Below are 19421 nucleotides of genomic sequence, written 5' to 3' on the forward strand. Positions count from 1 at the left end.
CTGGATATTCTTGACTACCTTTATAAGAAACTACTTAAAGTTGCTTTTATATATCTGTGTACTTAAATGTGTGGCTAAGGAAAACTTTGTCTTTCTGCAGCCTTCTGAAAAAAAAATGCTTCATTTTCTTTCCAAATATTTCAACCTGTATTTTTTTTTCTCTCCCCTCAGGCAATGTGGCTTTGTAAACATTTCAATGCCATACGTGTCTCTCAGGAGACTTTGTTATTCAAGGAAGCATTAAGGCAGACAGAGGAAGCAAAGGCATATAAAGAAAGAAACCAGGTGTGTAAGAGAATATAATAGCAGTTGTTCTCGTGTCACAGAACAGGAATTATGTGGCATTCCCGTGATTTCCACTGCTGAGTTGAGCAGATGAGAGTAAAGATTCTCTTCTCTCTGTGCTGTGCATTGGTGTGTCAGGACACAGAGCAGGGGCAAGAGAGGGAGGCAATGCAAAATAAAGGAAGTCTTGAAAATTCCAACCTTGGAACAAGCAGCAGAACTGGGAAAAATCCAGGAATGCACAATCCAGTCTAGAAAAGCTCCATTCTATTATTAAACACAGTGTCTTCTATCTGGGCATGTTTGATAATCTCAATAAAATAAGCATTAATCTCTGAGGTCTCCTTTGGTACAAAATGCTCTGGAAAATATGTACACAAAGAACTTTTTTTTGATCTGACAGTGCTACTTAGTTGTGCATGCTTGATTTCTCTGTAGCATGACACAAATAACTTACTTGGTGCATTAACTCAAAAGGAGGATGACAATCCAGTCAGCTCCTGACAGCCCTGGAAGCTCTCAAGCTGAGGCAGGAGCAGCTGACTCAGATTGTTGAATTTTCCCCAATTCTGTGCACCTGAGTTGCTCCAGTCAGATTTTTAAATCCATTCATTGTGAGCATCCTAATTGATGTTCAAAGAACATTTTTTTCCAGGCGTCATGACTCCCAGGATTGGTTGATTAGTAATGTAATTAATTGTCTTATTATTAAAAATTAGTGACAGATTGGAAAAACATGTTGAAAGGTTATCTTGAATGCAAAGAAACATCTGATTCCTTTCTCCAATGTCAAGGTATTCCATGAGAAATAAACTGGAAGAAATCTGGGTTTTTGTAATTTTCTCTAACAAGTCTACTACTTTGAGTTTATATTTTGTCCCTTATCACCCATTTTCATAAAAATTTAAGCAATTTCCTATCTGTAGAAATTCTGCACCCCTGCTAAATCCAATTTAGAATTGGAATTGGCCAACAGATTTGTAATTTACTGATATGGCAGATAGTGTGATACACAGGGTTTTTTCCTTAGAAAATTAGGCTAAAATAGGGTAGCGTTTATAAAATTGAATAAAATACTGGATAAGTAAATGAAGTTTGGAGATGTGTCAAGTAGCACACTTCAAGATCTGAGAGCAAAGAGTTCACTGAACTCCCTGAACTCACTGGCAAAAATGTTTGCATTTGGCTGGGGTGAGATGGAATTATTCTTACTGAGGATATGTACTTTGAAATCTTAGTTCTAATTATTAAAGATTGTTTTGATAGGTTCATAAATTTATACTTGGAGGGGGAGAGTTTAAAACAAAAATTCCCTTTGGTTTAATTACTGTAATTATTAACATATTTCAGACTATACAGATGCACTTTCAAGGGTGTCCTTTTGGGCTTATTTGATGTAAAAAGATGGATGGTGTGGAAGATGAAAGTCAAAAATGTCAAGGCTAATCAGGTAGTGAGGAGGGCCTGCAGAGCAGAGGCTGCTGGTGGTTCAGCACTGTGCAGTTTGCCTTTGGAGTTGATTTTTACACCCTAGGAGGAGGTTTTCACTAAATAATTTTGTTCTTTTATGTGAGTTTGTTTCTTTGAATGTAACTCCTAGAATTAGGAAGAAGCTCCTGGGTTTCTCTAGGTTGGGATGAATGTTCAGGAGCAGAACAAGAGCTTTTATATGAGTTTGGATATAACCAGGGCATTAAAAAGTTGTAGTCCTGGCCAAAGCAATTTAATAAGTGAAGAGGAAAAGCAGGAGATAAGGCTGTGGTTTTTGGAGAGTCTGGTGTGAAGATCATAAACACAATTTAATGTTTTTTCTCACTCCTAAGGCTGATGTTGCTGCATTAACCCCAGAGCAGAGCTCAGGCAGTTTGGGGTCACTTGGATCTGGTCAAATGCTGCAAAAAGCTCTGCAAATGTTTGCTCACATATTTTACCTACCTTGAGCCAAGCTTCCATCTCTTTTGTGTTCACCCATTGAAGCATTTGGGTTTTCCTGGCACAGGAAGCCATGGAAGGCACTTTTAAAATCCATCATTGCTCTCTGAAGCTCCATTTTTCAAGTTGGACAAGCAATCATTCGCCCACACATACCTGGCCACTTACTAATGAGCACAGCTCAGGTAGTGAATTTTAAATACTGAGTGTTCAAAGCAAAATGTGATCATTCTGCATGTAAAAATACTCCAAAAAGAAGTCAGATATTTTTGAATATTCAGTAAATTGGAGAACCACAAGCTACCAATAAATATTCCATGAACAGAAAAAGAGGCTACATTTTTGGATAAATCATTGCAAATTATTCCCTCATCTCTAGTTATTATAATGTTAATAGGAAGCATCTTCAGGTGTTCCTATAGTGAAGTCTAATGATGAGCTATTGCATGTTTCACTTTTCCTGTTAACTGGGTAAAATAAGAAGTTGAAACAACTGTGGTAATTGTGGGTTTTGTGGGATGGGTGTGCTCTTAATGCTACACTAAATTGCAGTTAAGGTGTTTGCATAATACCTAATAACTTCAAACTGCTCCTGAGTTGTGTCACGTCCCTGTGCTTTTTAAAAAGAAATAAAATAGAAGAGAAAAATAAATCCAAGGCATCCTTAACTATGCATGATCAGCATTCCAATCTATTCCAGGGTAAGCCACTCTGAAGGAACAAAAAGAAAATGTTCCAGGTTTGTGTATCCAAAAAAAAGACCAACCTTTCACGTGTATTTATCTGAAAAAAATAAATCTAAACATTCATGATACTCAGGATCCTAAAGTAAATTTCTTCAAACTTGGTTGCTGTTCTCTCCAAGGTGCCAATTTGGAGAAACCAGAAATTTTTAGCTGAAGCTGTTTTCAGAGTAAAACTTCCAAGAAAAATGTCTACTGAAAAAGTGTCCTATTAAAAAAGTGTGGGAATTTTATGAAAGGGGAATGAAATACAACTCTGAGTAGACCAGGCATGGAAATTGAAGTATGATGTTCCTGAAATAACATGGAATATTTAAAATTAATCATGAGTGGGTACAGTTTTTCAGCAAATATGGAAATAGTGATTAAACCAGCATGGGTAGAAAAGTGTTCTGAACCTGACCAAAACCCCAGAGCAGTTTTTCCTTTACCTGCTCTGAATGTTGGGACAGCTCTGTGGGCAAGGTGTGGTTTGGCTGTTACCAAATGTGTGTCACTGCCCATTATTGCAGATTTCTGGGACGTGCAATCCCATCTCCCAGGCTCACCATATATTTATGTGTTTATGAGAGATAAATTATAAATGGGCTGCCTGATACGTACCAAATATCCTGATTTCTAGTGGGATAATTAGGCATTCTGCAAGCAGCCTATTGAAAATGATTTTGTAGGCCGCTGCTCAGTGGGGGGAAAAAACTGCCCAGGAAATGAGACTGGAATGGAGCCACAGAGAGCAGAAGGAGCAAAACCACTGAAATAGCTGAAATGTGTGTCCTTGGCTGTTTTTGTGCAGCCAAGCCCACTGCAAAGGCAGCAGTGAGAGCACCGCTGCTCGGAGAGCAGGGAGGATGCGCTTGGTGTAAATTGGTTTGGCAGAGCAGCGCCCAGCAGCGAGCAGCCGGCTTTGACACGGCACATGAAAGGAGCAGGCCGGTCCTGCCTGTCCCTGGCACCAGCAAGGTGACAGGGGCTGCAGGGGGCTCTGACAAAGCGCCCTGGGGACCTGCTGGCTCTGAGCAAAGGCAGCAATTTCCTTCCCTCCTGCTCTGCTGCCTTGCCCCAGTGTTGGCTGATGTGAGGAGAGGCGCTGAGAGCTGCGGACAAAAGAGATAAACAAAGGCAAACCCTGCCTGCCTGGGCCACCTGAGCTCTGCTGGGTGTGCTGGAGCACTTTCTGCACCCTCCTTCAAAGTGCCATTCCCACCACTCCTTGTGAGATTGTTTCATCGTCTAGTAAAGAAGATTTTATGAAATCTTCCCACATCATCAGCCAGATTTTTCTCATTGTATGAGCTGAAGTTCAAAGGAGTTGCTCCAAGGAATATTTTTTCCAGATGCTATGAGTCCCAGGATTAGTTGATCATGTAATTATCAACCATGTATTATAGTTGATCAATGTAATTAATTGTCTTATTAAAAGACAATTGTCTAATTATTAACAATTAGCAGCAGTTAAATATGTAGATTGGAAAAAGCATGTAGATTTGAAAAATATGTTGGAATATTATCTTGAATACAGAGAATTATCTGATTCCTGCCCTATCTAACTCTCCCAGCCTATAGAAATACTCATTTTTAGGTTTATACCCTTCAAAGTGGTTAGGAAATAGAAATGAGAAGCCACGGGTTATGGAACTAAAGGGAGCAGAGAGTCAAGCACACATTGTTAAGTGAAAGATAATTTATTTTAATTGGGAGGTAGAGAATTTGATTGCAGGTTGTTTTTTTCTGATTATTCTTTTTACCAATAATGACAGAATGAATAAGACAAGGCATTTATTGCAATTATTAATGGCTGTCATGAGCTGCATGGACAGAAGTTTAGACTTTGAGTTAACCTGGCTAACTCAGAGTTTAACCAAGTTCAGCTTAGAATAAAAGCCTAAATTAACAAGATAGTGGAATAAATTCTTACTAGAAGGAAAGGAAAGTATTGCTGATTTCTTGTTAGGAAATCAAATACAATGAAATAAATGTTGAAGGGTGCTGATCTGTATAGGAACTTTGTTCTTCTGTCACATAGCAAATACCTTCTTACAAAGCATCTCTAGAGGTGGACAAAGCAGCACGCACAGAACTAGTCACAGATGCAGTTTCCATCCCATTTCACAGTCCTGAGTTTAAAAATAAACTAAGTTCAACTGCAAAATACATTTTAAATAAATGTTTTGGGTGATGAGAGTTACTTGAAGCTATGAAACAAACCTCCTGAAAATCAAACTGTGCTGTTTGCTCAGTGTCTGAGGTTCTGTTTGTGTCACTGAGAGCTGGCAGGTCCCTGATGCTGAGCCCTCTGTCACTGGGGCAGTCAGGGGTCAGATCCTCGTGGTTAAAAGGATGATTTGTGGATGTGATGTTCCTGTGGATCCCTTTGCAGGTCTGGTGTCCAATGTGTGTGTCAGTGTGCAGAACTTGGCGCTGCTTCCATGCCAGTGTGCAAAACCCCCATGGATATTCATGCTCTGTGTTCAGCTTCCCTTTAACACTGATTTTTGTGCCCTTATTAACTCTTGGTCATTAACTCATGTTAATGACCCAGGACTCGCACGGAATTATTTATTTCTTTATTTCCAAGAAGACATCTCACTTCACCTTTAACCACAACGGTGCCTGCATGGTAAAATTCCTTTTGAACTCAATTGTGAATATTCAGCCCTTTTTTTTCTCTCTCTCTTTTTTTTTTTTTTTTTGTTCTTTCTTTAGAAAATTCCCAACGCGCTTTGGGCCAATCTGATCCAGGAGCGTCTGTCAAACGTGGACTGCATCAAACAAGTAAGAATTGCTCCTCAGAGGGCTGCAGGATAAGCACTTACACAACTCGTGCCTGGTGTTTAGCATTCCAAGTCCCGAGCAGAGCAGGGAATGGGGGCAAATCATCGGGGCTCCCGAGCCAGTTGCTTTCTTGAACATCAGCGGAGGGAGTTTGGAGCTTTATTAACAGGATAAAGGGGAGGATGAGAGTATGCATATGCTAATCTTCCAGCACGGAGATGATCAAAGGCTGAACAAGCAGAGCTTTGTTGATTGCCTGGGGCAACTGGCAGAGATGGAGTGGACAAAAAAGATAAACAGAAAATAGATAGGAATCAATATTGTTGAGGGTTTTTGGCTCTTCTTGAGGAAAAGAGTCTTAACGTTACTGATTTCAGTTCTGTTTCTGGTTGTGTCTCTTTTTTCTTCCTATGTTAGGAAACACTGAATTTGAATATATTGTCTTCTGGGTAATAATTAATATTTTCACTCTTAGCTTGAATAGGTTTAGTTGTGTTCAAAACTGTGGCATTCTGTGTTTCTTGCTCCATGTTTCATCATCTGGGAGACTGAAACAATGATTTTTTTGATCATTAGTAAGAAAAAGTAAAGGGATTTGCAGAAATCCTAAATGATATCAACTTTTCTCCATAAAACACTGCAGACCTTACTGTATAATTGACCTATTAATGTTGAATTTGCAAAGCAGAATTAAACTTTGTATTTTCAAGCACTGTTCACTGTGCTTGCATTATATGGGACTGTCTGGTTTTCCTTGAAGGTCTTTCTAGCTGAGCTATTTGACTTCATTTTAAGTAATTTTAGTTACTTAGCACTCCATATTATATATCTGGTAGCACTCAATATATTTTTTTATCTGTAATAAATCCACACAGGATTTAGGCCCTTCAGCTGGCAGGAGAACCTGTTTGAAACCACACATGATATACTGTCCTGTTCATTTGTGTGGTATTTTTAGTTCTTTTATAACAAGAGCTCTAAAACCTCTCAAAAATGCCCATTTTTCCACATAGGTCTCTTTCCCTGATTAAAAGAACACATGTTTTCAGCAGCTACTTTTCCCAGTGTTTGTTAAAGTGAGTTTTACTGTCAGTGTACAAGCAAAATCCATCACTCTCCACAGGCTGCTTTCACCTTATTTTCCATTTTTTTTTTTTCTATAATTGTTGGCATGGCTTTAGTTCTCCTGTCAATAATGAGGGATGGATCTCTCAGTGAGTTATTTTCAGTATTAGGTCATGTATGAGTAAGGTGACAAGGTGGTTAAAATGCCAACAGCTGCACAGAGTCCTGCCTGTATTTCATGTTCCTGTTGTTGTCACCAGCAGCACTGAATCAGTGCTGGGTGTCTTACACAACCAGGGGGGAAAAAACCTTTATGAAGCTTCCCTGACATTCAGCAAGAATGGAATGGATGTAATCAACCCAGCTGAGGTTTCAGCTGGTTTTTGGAGAAACACATTATTTGTTTTTTAAAGGTGTGATGGTTATTAAAAATCTTGACATTAGTAGTTAGACACACACAAAGTGACACAAATTATTTTCTCCTTTGAAAGGGGATCTATGCATTTTATGTGTAATATTTTCTGCGTGTAACTCAAAATAGAATTAATGCTGTGGGGTTTTTACATCACTGACCAGATTTATGCCATTTCTTTCAAAACATGAGTCAGCATGTTTTCACTGAAAAAATGTTCACAGATTAGGAGCAGCGTGTTGGACCACAGTACCACCAGCTGTTTGTTTTATTTCTCCTTGTGGTGTCATTGCCTTGGCATTAATTGTGCAGCTTTCATCCCACTGACAGTAGGAATAGAGGATTTTTTGTGCCGTTGTTTTGACACTCACAGGTTTATAGATGTCACTGGCATTCTCTGAGGAGAACATTTTTATTGATCAACAGCTCTGCTGAGGCCCTGTGTTATGTGTTCTTGTAACACAAACCTGGTCGGGACTGTGAGGGATCAGGTGGGGAGGTCTTGCAGCACACACAGGAAACTTATTGCAGGCATTATGTTAGAGCCTGGCACTTGTGAGGCTGATACAGAGAATTTTCATCCTGCAGGGTTAGCACAGCTTGGCTGCAGCCCCTCTGACTGCTGGGAATTCATGGAAGGGAGAGAAATTGCTCAGGATGAGTTTGAGGGGGAGCTGAGCCAATTTCTTGGAGGGTTAGCATCTTTAGAAACCAAACTTGGGCCAGTGAGTCACATAAAGAGTGGCAGAATGAGTTGAGATTGGTAATTTTTATGGTTGCCCTTGAAAGGGAAGGCAAAGAGAACAATGGCCCTGTTTGGTTTTACTTTGATTGGTTCTGTTTGGTTTTACCTTGATTGGTCCTGTTTGGTTTTACTTTGATTGGTTCTGTTTGATTTTACCTCAATTGGTTCTGTTTGGTTTTACCTCGATTGGTTCTGTTGGGTTTTACCTCAGTTGGTCCTGTTTGGTTTTACTTCAGTTGGCTCTGTTTGATTTTACCTTGATTAGTTCTATTTGGTTTTATCTCAATTGGCTCTGTTTGGTTTTACCTCAATTGGTACTGTTTGGTTTTACCTTGGTAGCTAAAGGTAATAATATTTTCTCTATGAAACTCCATTCAAAGAAAGTGATGGTACAAAGATTTATCCAGGAAGAGAATCTGCCCGTTCACATTTTCTGTTTTCTGAGAAAAATAGAACTTTTAAAAACATTACTCCACTGACAGAACTAATGTGAGGCACAAGAGGTTCCTTTCTAATGGGAAATTTGGCAAGGTTTGAGCATTTTCCATCGTTCATACTGCTCATGTTGATGGGCTGCGAGAGCTGGGTTGTCAGTGTTTCTACTGCACTCTCAGTCTGCTGTGCTCTGAAAATCTCCAGAATTTTAGATCCACACTGGCAAAACCATTACTGATATTTTTTTTTTTTGGCCCTTTTTAAAAATTTTATCAGTGACACCTGCTTGGAGCTTGTCCCTCCTGTGACAGCACACAGGGAGCAGTGACCAGTGGAATTTCTCACTTTTAGCCTTTGTTCCAGCCTTGGTGTGATAGGGTGCAATCCATGCCTGGATAGAAGGTTACTGCTATCAAGAACCAAAAGAAGATGGCTTCTTAAAGAAACAAATTCATCATGTGAAGTTCTTAATTAGACTTTAATGACAGTCAGGAGGGCAAAATAGCAAATAAAGCATGATAGGCATATTTTAAGTCAGATCTTGCTCTGCTGTGTCTCCTTCCTCTTGCTGCATTCTCAAGCCACACTCCCTTTCCACTCTTTTTTTCCCCCCTTTATTTTTCCCCCTTTTTTTTTATTTTATCTGTGACACCTGCTTGGAGCTTGTCCCTCCTGTGATAGCACACAGGGAGCAGTGACCAGTGGAATTTCTCACTTTTAGCCTTTGTTCCAACCTTGGTGTGATAGGGTGCAATCCTTGGATAGAAGGTTACTGCTATCAAGAACCAAAAGAAGATGGCTTCTTAAAGAAACAAATTCATCATGTGAAGTTCTTAATTACACTTTAATGACAGTCAGGAGGGCAAAATAGCAAATAAAGCATGATAGGCATATTTTAAGTCAGATCTTGCTCTGCTGTGTCTCCTTCCTCTTGCTGCATTCTCAAGCCACACTCCCTTTCCACTCTTTTTTTTCCCCCTTTATTTTTTTTTCTTTTTTTTTTTTTTTATTTTATCTGTGACACCTGCTTGGAGCTTGTCCCTCCTGTGACAGCACACAGGGAGCAGTGACCAGTGGAATTTCTCACTTTTAGCCTTTGTTCCACTTGGTGTGATAGGGTGCAATCCTTGGATAGAAGGTTACTGCTATCAAGAACCAAAAGAAGATGGCTTCTTAAAGAAACAAATTCATCATGTGAAGTTCTTAATTAGACTTTAATGACAGTCAGGAGGGCAAAAAAAGACCAATGTTTGCATGAAGCATGATAGGCATATTTTAAGTCAGGTCTTGCTCTGCTGTGTCTTCTTCCTCTTGCTGTGCTCCCAAGCCACACTCCCTTTTCACTCTTTTTTTTTTTTCCCTTTATTTTTTTTTCTTTTTTTTTTATTTTATCTGTGACATCTGCTTGGAGCTTGTCCCTCCTGTGATAGCACACTACTTGCAGCTGTTCAGACCTCCAGCTCTGAGCTGTGCACGGGGTGCCCTGAGCATACGGCCTTTTTGATGTGTGATAAAACAGAACCGAGCCACTGGGGGTATGGAGAGGCAGAGCAGCAGAATATCAATAAACCTGTTCTGAACAAAGCTGCAGCTCTGTGCTGGAATAGACATTTCACTGAAGTGTCAAGTAGATGGATAATATATTCTAATTAGGGACTGACTGATACCCTGCAACTCAGAGACCTTTGGAAATCAGCTCCAAAATGCTCACTGTTTTTGTAATGTGTGTTGGTTTTGCATTTGTTTAATGCCTTAAAATATATTTTCAGCAGGGAGCTATTTATTGAGCTTTGTTTTCCTAAATACCCCAAACTTTCTGCTTATTGCCTGTTTTAAGGGCCTTTGAAATTTGTGTGTAAACCTCCTGAAGTTTGCTGTGGATTGTTAAAAGTATGGATTGGTTATTGTTATACTATTGTGTTTACTGCCTGTTGCACAGTATGTGATTTGAGCCATAAGCAGTAGTGACTTCAGCTTTTGTAGGGCAATTTTTGTGGTTTTTTACATTTGTTTTGTTATAGTTTCCAAAAATGTTGCACTCAGAGTGGAGAAAACAAGCCAGATTTGTAGTCTTTGTAAATTGGCATTGATTTATTTGCCATCAGACCTCAGCTGCCATTTCTCCCTAGAAGATCTGGCCATATATATATATAAATTTTGCACCCAGTATATTCCAAACTAGTGCTGAAGTTCCTGGCATAGCACTACAAACATTGTTCAGCTTTGCCTTCTGCAAGTCCCAAGGGATAAATTGATTTCTCAGCACCTGTGTGACCTTAGCCAGTGGTTCATTCTAATTTGGCAGAGCAAACACTGGGAGTGGCAAAAATGGCTTGCAGATACTTGAGTCTTGTATTTTCTACATCTGTCAGCAGGATGACACCTTCCTGAAACCAGGCTAATTAAGGAATTTTAAATAATCTGCTCTATTTTCTTGTGTAATTGGAATGGCCCATTCCCTCCCACAGAAGTCCTGGAGATAGATTTCCCTGAAATACTTGGAGAACCTTTGGACCCCACCCTGACAGAGCACCAGATTTATGTGGGAGCTGAGAATGATTGCCAGCTAATGCAATATTAAAATATCTCCTTTATTTCAGCACAAAGATAGCTCCCAGATTTCCTGAGGAATCACAAAGTTATTTGGAGGGGTGGGATAGAACAGCAAGGACTTGTGTGCTCAGGAAACTGCCAGATAAATTAGGGGGAGTTCAGAAGACTCAGATGTGAGCCTGGGAAGTGGATTAGATTTCAAATACTGCATCAGACAAAAACTGAGTGAGGCTGCAGCTCTCTGTCGGTATTTCACAGATCTGTAAATGTTTTTTTAAAGATGCTCAATCCAACACTTAGCTGGCTATAACAAGGACTTAAGGGAGCAAAAAGCTCTTTTTTCTTTTTTCTTTCTTTTGCTCTGTTGCTTCATTAGCTCTGGGAACGCTGGTTCCATTACTGTGAGTTTTCCTGTATAATTTAAGAAAATAATGAAAGCATGCATATTTTCCTCAGTGTTCTTGGCATTAAATCTGTCTTTAGATTTGTTTAGCTCCTTTTTTTTTTATATATATATACACAGTGTGGGCTGGTATCCTTTTGAATATTTCAAAACTGTAGAAATTGTTCTGGGTTGTTTTTATTCGAGATAGAAGTTGGCTCGTTTTTATTTTTAAGATTGAAACATGAAAAGAAAAAAATCATTGCTACAATCCATAAGTTCCCATTGCTGTGTGGCAGTGGAATCAGTGCATGAATTTCACAAAAATATCAGTGCTCCATGTTTGCTTTCTTCTCTCACAAGCATCCATGAGAAATACTGAGCTGTGGAAGGATCAGAATGAGGTAATTTTTGTGTAAACAGCACTGAGATTTAGTGTGAATTTTGTGGGGTTTTTTTTCTCTTCCAGGATCAATAACTCTTTCATGTTTTTGTTCAATAGGGATGGATTTTGGAAGGCTTCCCTGAAAACCAGGAGCAGGCATGGATGCTGCAATCATCTGGCATTTTTCCTAGGCATGTTGGTAAGCAGTGCAAGGTTTGTGTGTGGTTGCATCCAGGAGGAAAGACTGGAAGGGTTTGTCTCCAAAAATCCTCAATAAATTCAATACCAATGCTGGAGACAGTCACCAGACAGCACAATATTTCAGTAGGGTTGAAAGTCTGAGGTAACCTGGGGGATTTTAAGCCCTGTCTTTCACAGCCTTTTCTCCTTCCATGTCAGAGCTCTGTAAATTCCAGACCCTGCACCAGGTGGGTTTGAGCAGCTAAAGGTGGCTTTGCTCCTGACTTCCATCTCTAAAAATCAGCTTTTATCCTCAGCCTAAACCAGTTCCTCATGTGCTAAACACAAGTTTATGCTTCTGTTGAATTAGGGAATGTAAATTTCACCAAGTGAAGTGGAAACATGGTGATTTTAAGCTTGACCTTTCAGAGTGGGGCTGGATTCTGGCTGGTTTGGGGTGGAATGTTTTACAGACCTTGACAGCTGCCCTTGCCGTACAGCAGAAGCAACTTGTCCCAAATTATAGCTAAAGGACCTACTTAGAATATAAAAAATTACTGCAATTGTGTGGAATGCAGTGTGAAATGATAAATTCAGAGCTTGCCAGTGCACAGAATTTATCCAACTTGATGAATTGTCACTTTGGATTTGATTTGGATGATATTCAACTGTTAATGAAGAATTCAGAATCACTGCAGTAGAGTTAGGCAAAAATGTTTAATGTCTAGTACTTGCATGTATTTTTAATATACCTAATAACATCTGAAGTTGAGTTTTGCTCACAATTATATCTGTGCCACCAAGACCTGAATGAGAATCTTACAGCTCAGCCTGTCTAGTTAATCAAAAAGAAGATTGAGAGGAGATGAGATTTACTGTGTGTGAGTACCTTAATAGGGAGAAAAGTGCCTGAAAAAGCCATTTAATACAAAGAAGAAAGTCATAAAAAGAACTTGTTTGAAACCTGTAATCAAATGCACTGAAAATAGTAATTAAATTACAGTGTTTAACTGCAAGGATGATTGGCCAAAAGCAACCCAGGGAACTGACAGATTCTTCCTCTTTTGATGCTTTCTAATCAAGTTTGAACGCTTTTCTGTGAGGTTATATATTAAAAAAAATGAGTTTCACTGGTCTCACCACCAAAGAACCTGGGTGAAAAGTAATGTTGGTGGTGTAGAAGAGAATCAGCCTCAAGTGTCAGTGGGAACTTCTGTCTGAGGCTCCAGAGACAATTTTTTATTGCTGCTGGTGATGTCTTTTGGATAATGGGGACAGTTGGTGCCCATGGGTACTGGATTCATGGATATTTTATCCCACTGTATTGTTTAGTATTCTGACTAAAAGTGGAGTAAAATATTTGCAGGGAGAATGCTGAAAAATGAAATATGCTCGAGATAAATTCAGCCACCTTTGATATTAGGATACATCTGAACAGTTACAGGGAATAAAGCAAATTATTAACAGGAGTTACACTTTTAAATTTTTTTTCCTTTTTGTTGCCTAGTTATGCTCTATGCCCCAGACACTGTGCTGATTGAGAGGAGTGGTGGGAAAAGGCTGGATCCCCTCACACAAGGTGCAGTATTGTTTGTTCCTGACCTCCCCTGCACTCTGCAGTCTTGCTTGGTTTCAGAAATGTTGTAGTATTACTGATGGGGCTAAAATTTAAATGGGATCCCTTTTAAAACTAGTAGGAATTTGTAATTATAAATTTCAACTGTTTGGAAATGGTATTTGTTGACATTGCATTATTTTCAGTGCCAATAAAATACAGGGAAATAAAAAGTTCAGGATTGAACCTGCAAACTGGACTATGGCAGTACAGAATATTTAAAGGTTAGATCTGTCCATATGAGTTTATAATTTTGCTGTGCATCTCTGCTAGGTCCTGCTTTGTTTCTGAGGTGCAGGGATGCTTTTAGGGTAAATAAAATCATTTCCATTAGGTTAAATAAAAGCATTTCTATTAAACAAAATAAACTGTCAAATCGACTCAGCTCTGTATTGTCTGTTGAGTTTTATCATCAATCATCCATCATGAGATAAAATCCTGCCATTGCTCAATAAAAATATCAAGTTGGATGTTTTGAGGAGTGGAATTAAGAGGAACATTCTTAATTAGAGGCCTGTTAATTCATGCTACTAGTTTTGAGGAGTGGAATTAGGAGGGACATTCTTAATTAGAGGCCTGTTAATTCATTCTCTTAGCTCCTAACCATGTTCCCTGCAGAGGTTTTCCACACAACCTTTGACTGGCCAAGTGACCCCCTGGTGCAGGAGAGGTTGGTGAAACCAGAAGATCTGTCTGAGCAGGAGGTGTCCAAGAAGCTGCTGGAATACCACAGAAACTTCCCTGAGATTTTCCACATCTACCAGAAGGTTCTGAAATCCATCAACGCAGACCAGCCCTCGGTGGATGTTCTCTCACAGGGTAAATTTGTGCTTTGTGGGAAGCGGAGCAGGTCCTGCTTGAGGGCTGGTTCCTGGCTCTTGGAGTCACTTTGTAGGATTAGGCAGCTCAGATGCTCCCAGCTGAGCTGTGCTCTCTCTAGAGCAGTGTGGAGAGCCTGGTTTAGGCATGGCTTAAAGAAAGAGGCCATGAAGGTATTCAGCTGAGGGAAATATAGAAGCCTGCTGCAAAGCAGCCTTTCCCAGGCTTGATCCTGTAAATAATTAGGTTCTCAGCCACCTTTTACATAAACAACAAGATTCTCAGGCCGTTCTGTCCTTGGCTGCTACTGGGAACAGACGGCCGGTCTGGGAATAGATATGAAGGTTTTGAGAACCTTTCATATCATGGTGGGAACACTGATCTTGGTTTCAGTAAACTAACTTCAGGTATTGTAAACAAAAGGAGGAGCTGAAGTTTTCTCTACAGCCTATCAGGAGCTCAGATTTTGCAATATGCATGAAGTGAATTAACACTGTTATAAAAAGTGCCTGATTGATGAATAAAGTGGAGTCAGATGCTAAATCAACAAAGGTGGTCGCTCCCTCACTTCAACAGAACAGTATTTGGGCTGTTCCTGGTGGTTATTTTACTGGAATAAGTGCAGATAACTGGAAATTCTCAGCTCCCAGCCCTGCCAAGGAAGAGCTGAGTCAGCAGAGCAAATGTCACCATCATTTCTGTGAGTGTCTCTTCTAAAGGGGAGCCCTGTGGCTCAATTCATCTCCCAAAGGGCCAATACCTTCCCAAGTCTGAGAACAACAAGGAGGAGTAGTTCAAAGCTGGGAACATTTCATTGTTTAAAAGCTGTTTGTGCTGGGAGCTTTCCTGTTCATCAGTTGTTGTTTGCCTTTGCTTGGCTGTAATGCAATCTGACTTTTAATGTTGATCCTTCTAGAAGAGAATAAGGAAACTGCCAGAAAGACCAATTGATGTACTTTGTAGCTGTCAGTCTGCAGATGATCTCTTATATCCCAGTAATTTTGCATCTCAAAAAGGTCTTTTTTTTAATAACAAGTGCTGCACTTTTAAGATAAACAAGTAGGAAGTTTATATTCTGAATTTCCACATTAATTACCTCTAAATTACTTAATTAAATTTAAAAGTTCATATCATCATTCATAAAGAATTCATGCCTTGAATTGTAAATAAAAATGTGAGTGCCTGAATATTAATTATTATTAATTAATAATGTAGTGAGATAAATTGAAAACTGGAATGAAAAAATCCTCTCTAGATCTTTTTTCTGCAGTGCATCAAGCAGCCAGATTTTTTTTAAAGAATAATTAGATGTGGAGACTGTCTAGGGGATCATTACTCCTAATTAACTTGGTTATTTACTGCAAATTAAGCATCATTTGTAAGCAGGGTGCTTTGCCTGTAATGTTTGTGCTTTTCAGTACACTGGGTTGTGGAAAATGTTCAGAATAACTGGAGCACTACTTGGGTAGCTGATTCTCAGGGTTCCATGCAGCAAACACTATTTTCTAGTAGGATTTTCCAGGTTTTCTGTTTGGATTTTTATTGCCCCAGCTAAAAAAAAAAAAGAAAAAAGATCTCTCATAAAAATGAGCAGTATTGTGGGTTGTTTCACACAATTATAAAATGTTGTGGACTGAATTGCTGCTGCCCTGATGTGGGAATGACACCCAGTGCAGTTGGGCAGTGCAGGATCCCAGCTCTGCAGGAAGGGATGGATCCAATCCCATGGGGCTGCACCTTTAGTTTCTCCATATTTTAGGGCCGCTATGTAGAAATTTGAGTTTGCTGGAGGTGTTTCTTTATTAGAAAATATTTTCTAATCATACTAAAGCATCTAAGGGAGGGTTCCCTGAAAAATTGTTGGTACAGAGCAATGCATTGACAGTGGCTCCTAAAATCCTGATCCTCAGGGTGTTCCCCACCAATCCTTTTGTGCTTTTTAACATAGCTTATGACTCATTCAAACACTCATGCTTAAGCTTGTCCTATTCCTGAACCTAAAATTCTTTTTTTATTACAAGGACTCTTTAGATAGTCCTTTATTGGAACTGAAGATCTCACAAAAACTGAGAGAGGCTGCAGCTCATCTGGGCTCACCTTTAGGTGTACCCACTGCAATCCCAGGGGAATCAGAGCTTTGAAGATGTGTCCTTGCTTGCTTTGGTCATGGCCAACCAGAAAATTTAACTTTGGCATTGGACTGATGCCTGGAAAAGCCAGAAGATGTCACAAGTATGGCTTGGGCTGCTCCCTTCTCTGGCATTCTCAGCCATCAAATGGCCACAGCTGTGTCCAAATACAATCCAAATTTGTCCTCACTGCCAATGCTGTGACATCTTTTGGTGATCTCTCAGGTTCTCCTTTGGGTTTGTAACCAAGCCCAGGTCTCTATAATGTGGCAATGCTGATGATGCTTCACATGTCCCCTGGTCTTTCCAAACCTGAAGGTTCTATTTCCTGCTTGAAGCAAAATTTAGGAGCATGGTGTCCAGCAAATGGGTGGAATCAGGCAGAGAAGCTCAAATTTTCTTTACAAGTTACACAAAAAGGATGGGTAAAGGAATAAAACATCCACACTCAGCTCTGTGTTGTCAAGGCTGAGCAGTGTCACGACACACTGTGCTACAAGTCTATAATATTGTAATTAGGAGTCTTAATCACACACAGCTGGATAAATGTCATTAATTTAACATCCCGAGTTTTTACGCTTAAATATTTGTTCAGAAACTGCAGAAAGTATTAAATGTAATTACAGCCCTCTATAATTTGCATGGTAAAATTGTAGCTATCAAGCAAAAATTACTTCTGCTAAAAACAACATGGTAAGAGAGCAATTATTAATTGAATCTGCTCTTTAAAATGGTTTGACAGGCACTGATGAAAGACAGAGGAATGTAATGATAGTGAGATTTCTGAAATTCCTCTCAGAGCAAATTGCTGACAGGACACTTTTATATCAGTGTCCTGATTTTGGGTGCAGAGTCTGGGTGTTTCAGTGATAAAATAAACCATGATCAACATTTTTTTAAGAGAAGAGAGTAGTTTATCAATTATTATATTTTTTAAAGAAATGAGTTAATTTTTTGCCTTTAAGAAGAGAGTAGCTAATAAATTATTATATTTATTTTTTTAAGAAATGGGTTAATTTTTTGCCTTTAAGAAGAGAGTAGTTAATAAATTATTATATTTATTTTTTTAAGAAATGGGTTAATTTTTTGCCTTTAAGAAGAGAGTAGTTAATGAATGATTATATTTATTTTTTTAAAGAAATGATAATATTTTGTGCATTTAAGAAAAGAGTAGTTTATCAATGATTTTTTTTTTTTAGAAATGGGTTAATTTTTTGCCTTTAAGAGAGTAGCTAATAAATTATTATATTTATTTTTTTAAGAAATGGGTTAATTTTTTGCCTTTAAGAAGAGAGTAGCTAATAAATTATTATATTTATTTCTTTAAGAAATGGGTTAATTTTTTGCCTTTAAGAGAGTAGCTAATAAATTATTATATTTATTTTTTTTAAAGAAATGAGTTAATTTTTTGCCGTTCTCCCCTGTTGCAGTCCTTGCCTTTGTCCAAACCCGGCACCGTTCCGCCGCCCCCTTCACGCCCCGGATTCTCTTTTTTGGCCCCCCAGGCAGTGGGAAGAGCCTGCAGGCAGCACTAATAGCTCAGAAATATGATGTTGTCAACAGTAAGTTCTCAGTAAACACGCACTTTGCTCAATTCCCCCTTTCTCTCTTTTTGATCATTTATCTTTTGCTGTCTGTCTGTCTTACTCTCATAAAATCTCTCTTTGTCCATTGCTGTGGATGTCAATTTTTTGAGAGAACTGAGAAGTATTTGAATGAAGAAGTGTAAACCAAGCATATATGCTGTGACAAAGCAGCTCTAAGGTTTTTTTTAGTCATCATTTCATCATTTTTATACCTTTTACATCTGTATTTTTCTATTGTTAGGCTCCTGCAGCGCTCTGAATTCTTCTGTGGGTCAGTGGATCATGAGTAATGATTTCAGTTTCAGCTCTCTGACCAAAATTGGGGCACTTTTAAAATAGAATTCGCTCTGAACTTTACTGAGGTCTCAACTCAAGTAATGTGTGAGAAAATGAAGGAATTAGTTAAAAGTGCATCATCTTTCTTCTGTAAAGGAAATCCAAAAAATTCTGCATGAGACTTGTTCAAGATTAGCATTTAAATGTTAAAAAGTTCTGTATATAAAAGTGCAGCTTGCTGATAGGATCAGTGCAGTATTTTCCATGTTCTGTACTGTCTTCTAATACTGGAGTGACCATAAATTATTTTAAACAAATGTCTGGTAACTGTAAAATTTGCTGATTAGTCACATCATGTTAGTTAAGCAAAAGGCAGTTGTGATAGAATATTTCTGCTGTCAGTTATTGTGCCATTGCTGTATTTTGAAATATCATGTGAAAAATGAAATATTTGCAGATTTATTCAAAGCTGTATTTTTATTAATCGTGTCATTAGCTTAAAGAAAACAAATCGTGCTTGTAATAAAAATTGTTGTCCTTTTAAATTTTTTTCCAACTTTTTTCTAAAACTGCAGGTTTCATAGTGTTCCATCTAGGTCAAAATTTGCATTTTTTTTTCTAAAGTAACTACAATATGAGAGAGTTGCAGCTCTTTTTATTAAAAATCATTACCAGTGCTTTACCCATATGTTGAATTTTATTTTAAGTATTCTATAACCCAAATATTAGAAGAATTAAGTATTTAATACAGAGTTGGAATACCATAATTTTTCAGAATAATATTCAGCATACACTTAATTTCTATTAGGCCATTGGGCTTGAAGCTCAGGCTCAAAAATTTAAATCTATATTTAAATAGTCTCATGAATTGGATTGAATTTAGGTGTGTATTCATTAGGTGTCTTAAATTGGGGGCTGTGCACTGAGTTTCTGTTGTGTTTTTTACACTATTTATTATGAATATGAATTTGCTTCTCCAGGACAACTGGAGACTGTTCAAATTGTCACTTAAACATTGAATTTTATCAGCTTTGTCCCAGGAGCACTGCTGGGATGTTCTCACTCCTGTTGGCCTGGCAGTGTGATTAACAGCAATAAACTGATTAA

The 19421-nt window shown here is 38.6% G+C and overlaps 1 protein-coding gene across 10 annotated transcripts in view; it reads left to right on the forward strand.

The window, feature by feature from the left end:
• The window catches only part of AK8 (adenylate kinase 8), a 74993-nt gene that overhangs the window by 9441 nt on the left and 46131 nt on the right, over positions 1–19421 (forward strand). For 9 of the 10 annotated variants that reach the window (XM_064727759.1, XM_064727763.1, XM_064727764.1 and 6 more), the window contains 6 exons: positions 172–285; positions 5664–5732; positions 11827–11908; positions 13397–13468; positions 14123–14323; positions 17883–18014. In XM_064727759.1, the coding sequence (XP_064583829.1) occupies positions 172–285; positions 5664–5732; positions 11827–11908; positions 13397–13468; positions 14123–14323; positions 17883–18014 (670 nt within the window). The remainder of the gene's footprint in view (positions 1–171; positions 286–5663; positions 5733–11826; positions 11909–13396; positions 13469–14122; positions 14324–17882; positions 18015–19421) is intronic. The other variant, XM_064727762.1, reaches the window with a different exon arrangement.

Source organism: Zonotrichia leucophrys, chromosome 17, assembly GCF_028769735.1.
Source record: "Zonotrichia leucophrys gambelii isolate GWCS_2022_RI chromosome 17, RI_Zleu_2.0, whole genome shotgun sequence".
NCBI lineage: Eukaryota > Metazoa > Chordata > Aves > Passeriformes > Passerellidae > Zonotrichia > Zonotrichia leucophrys.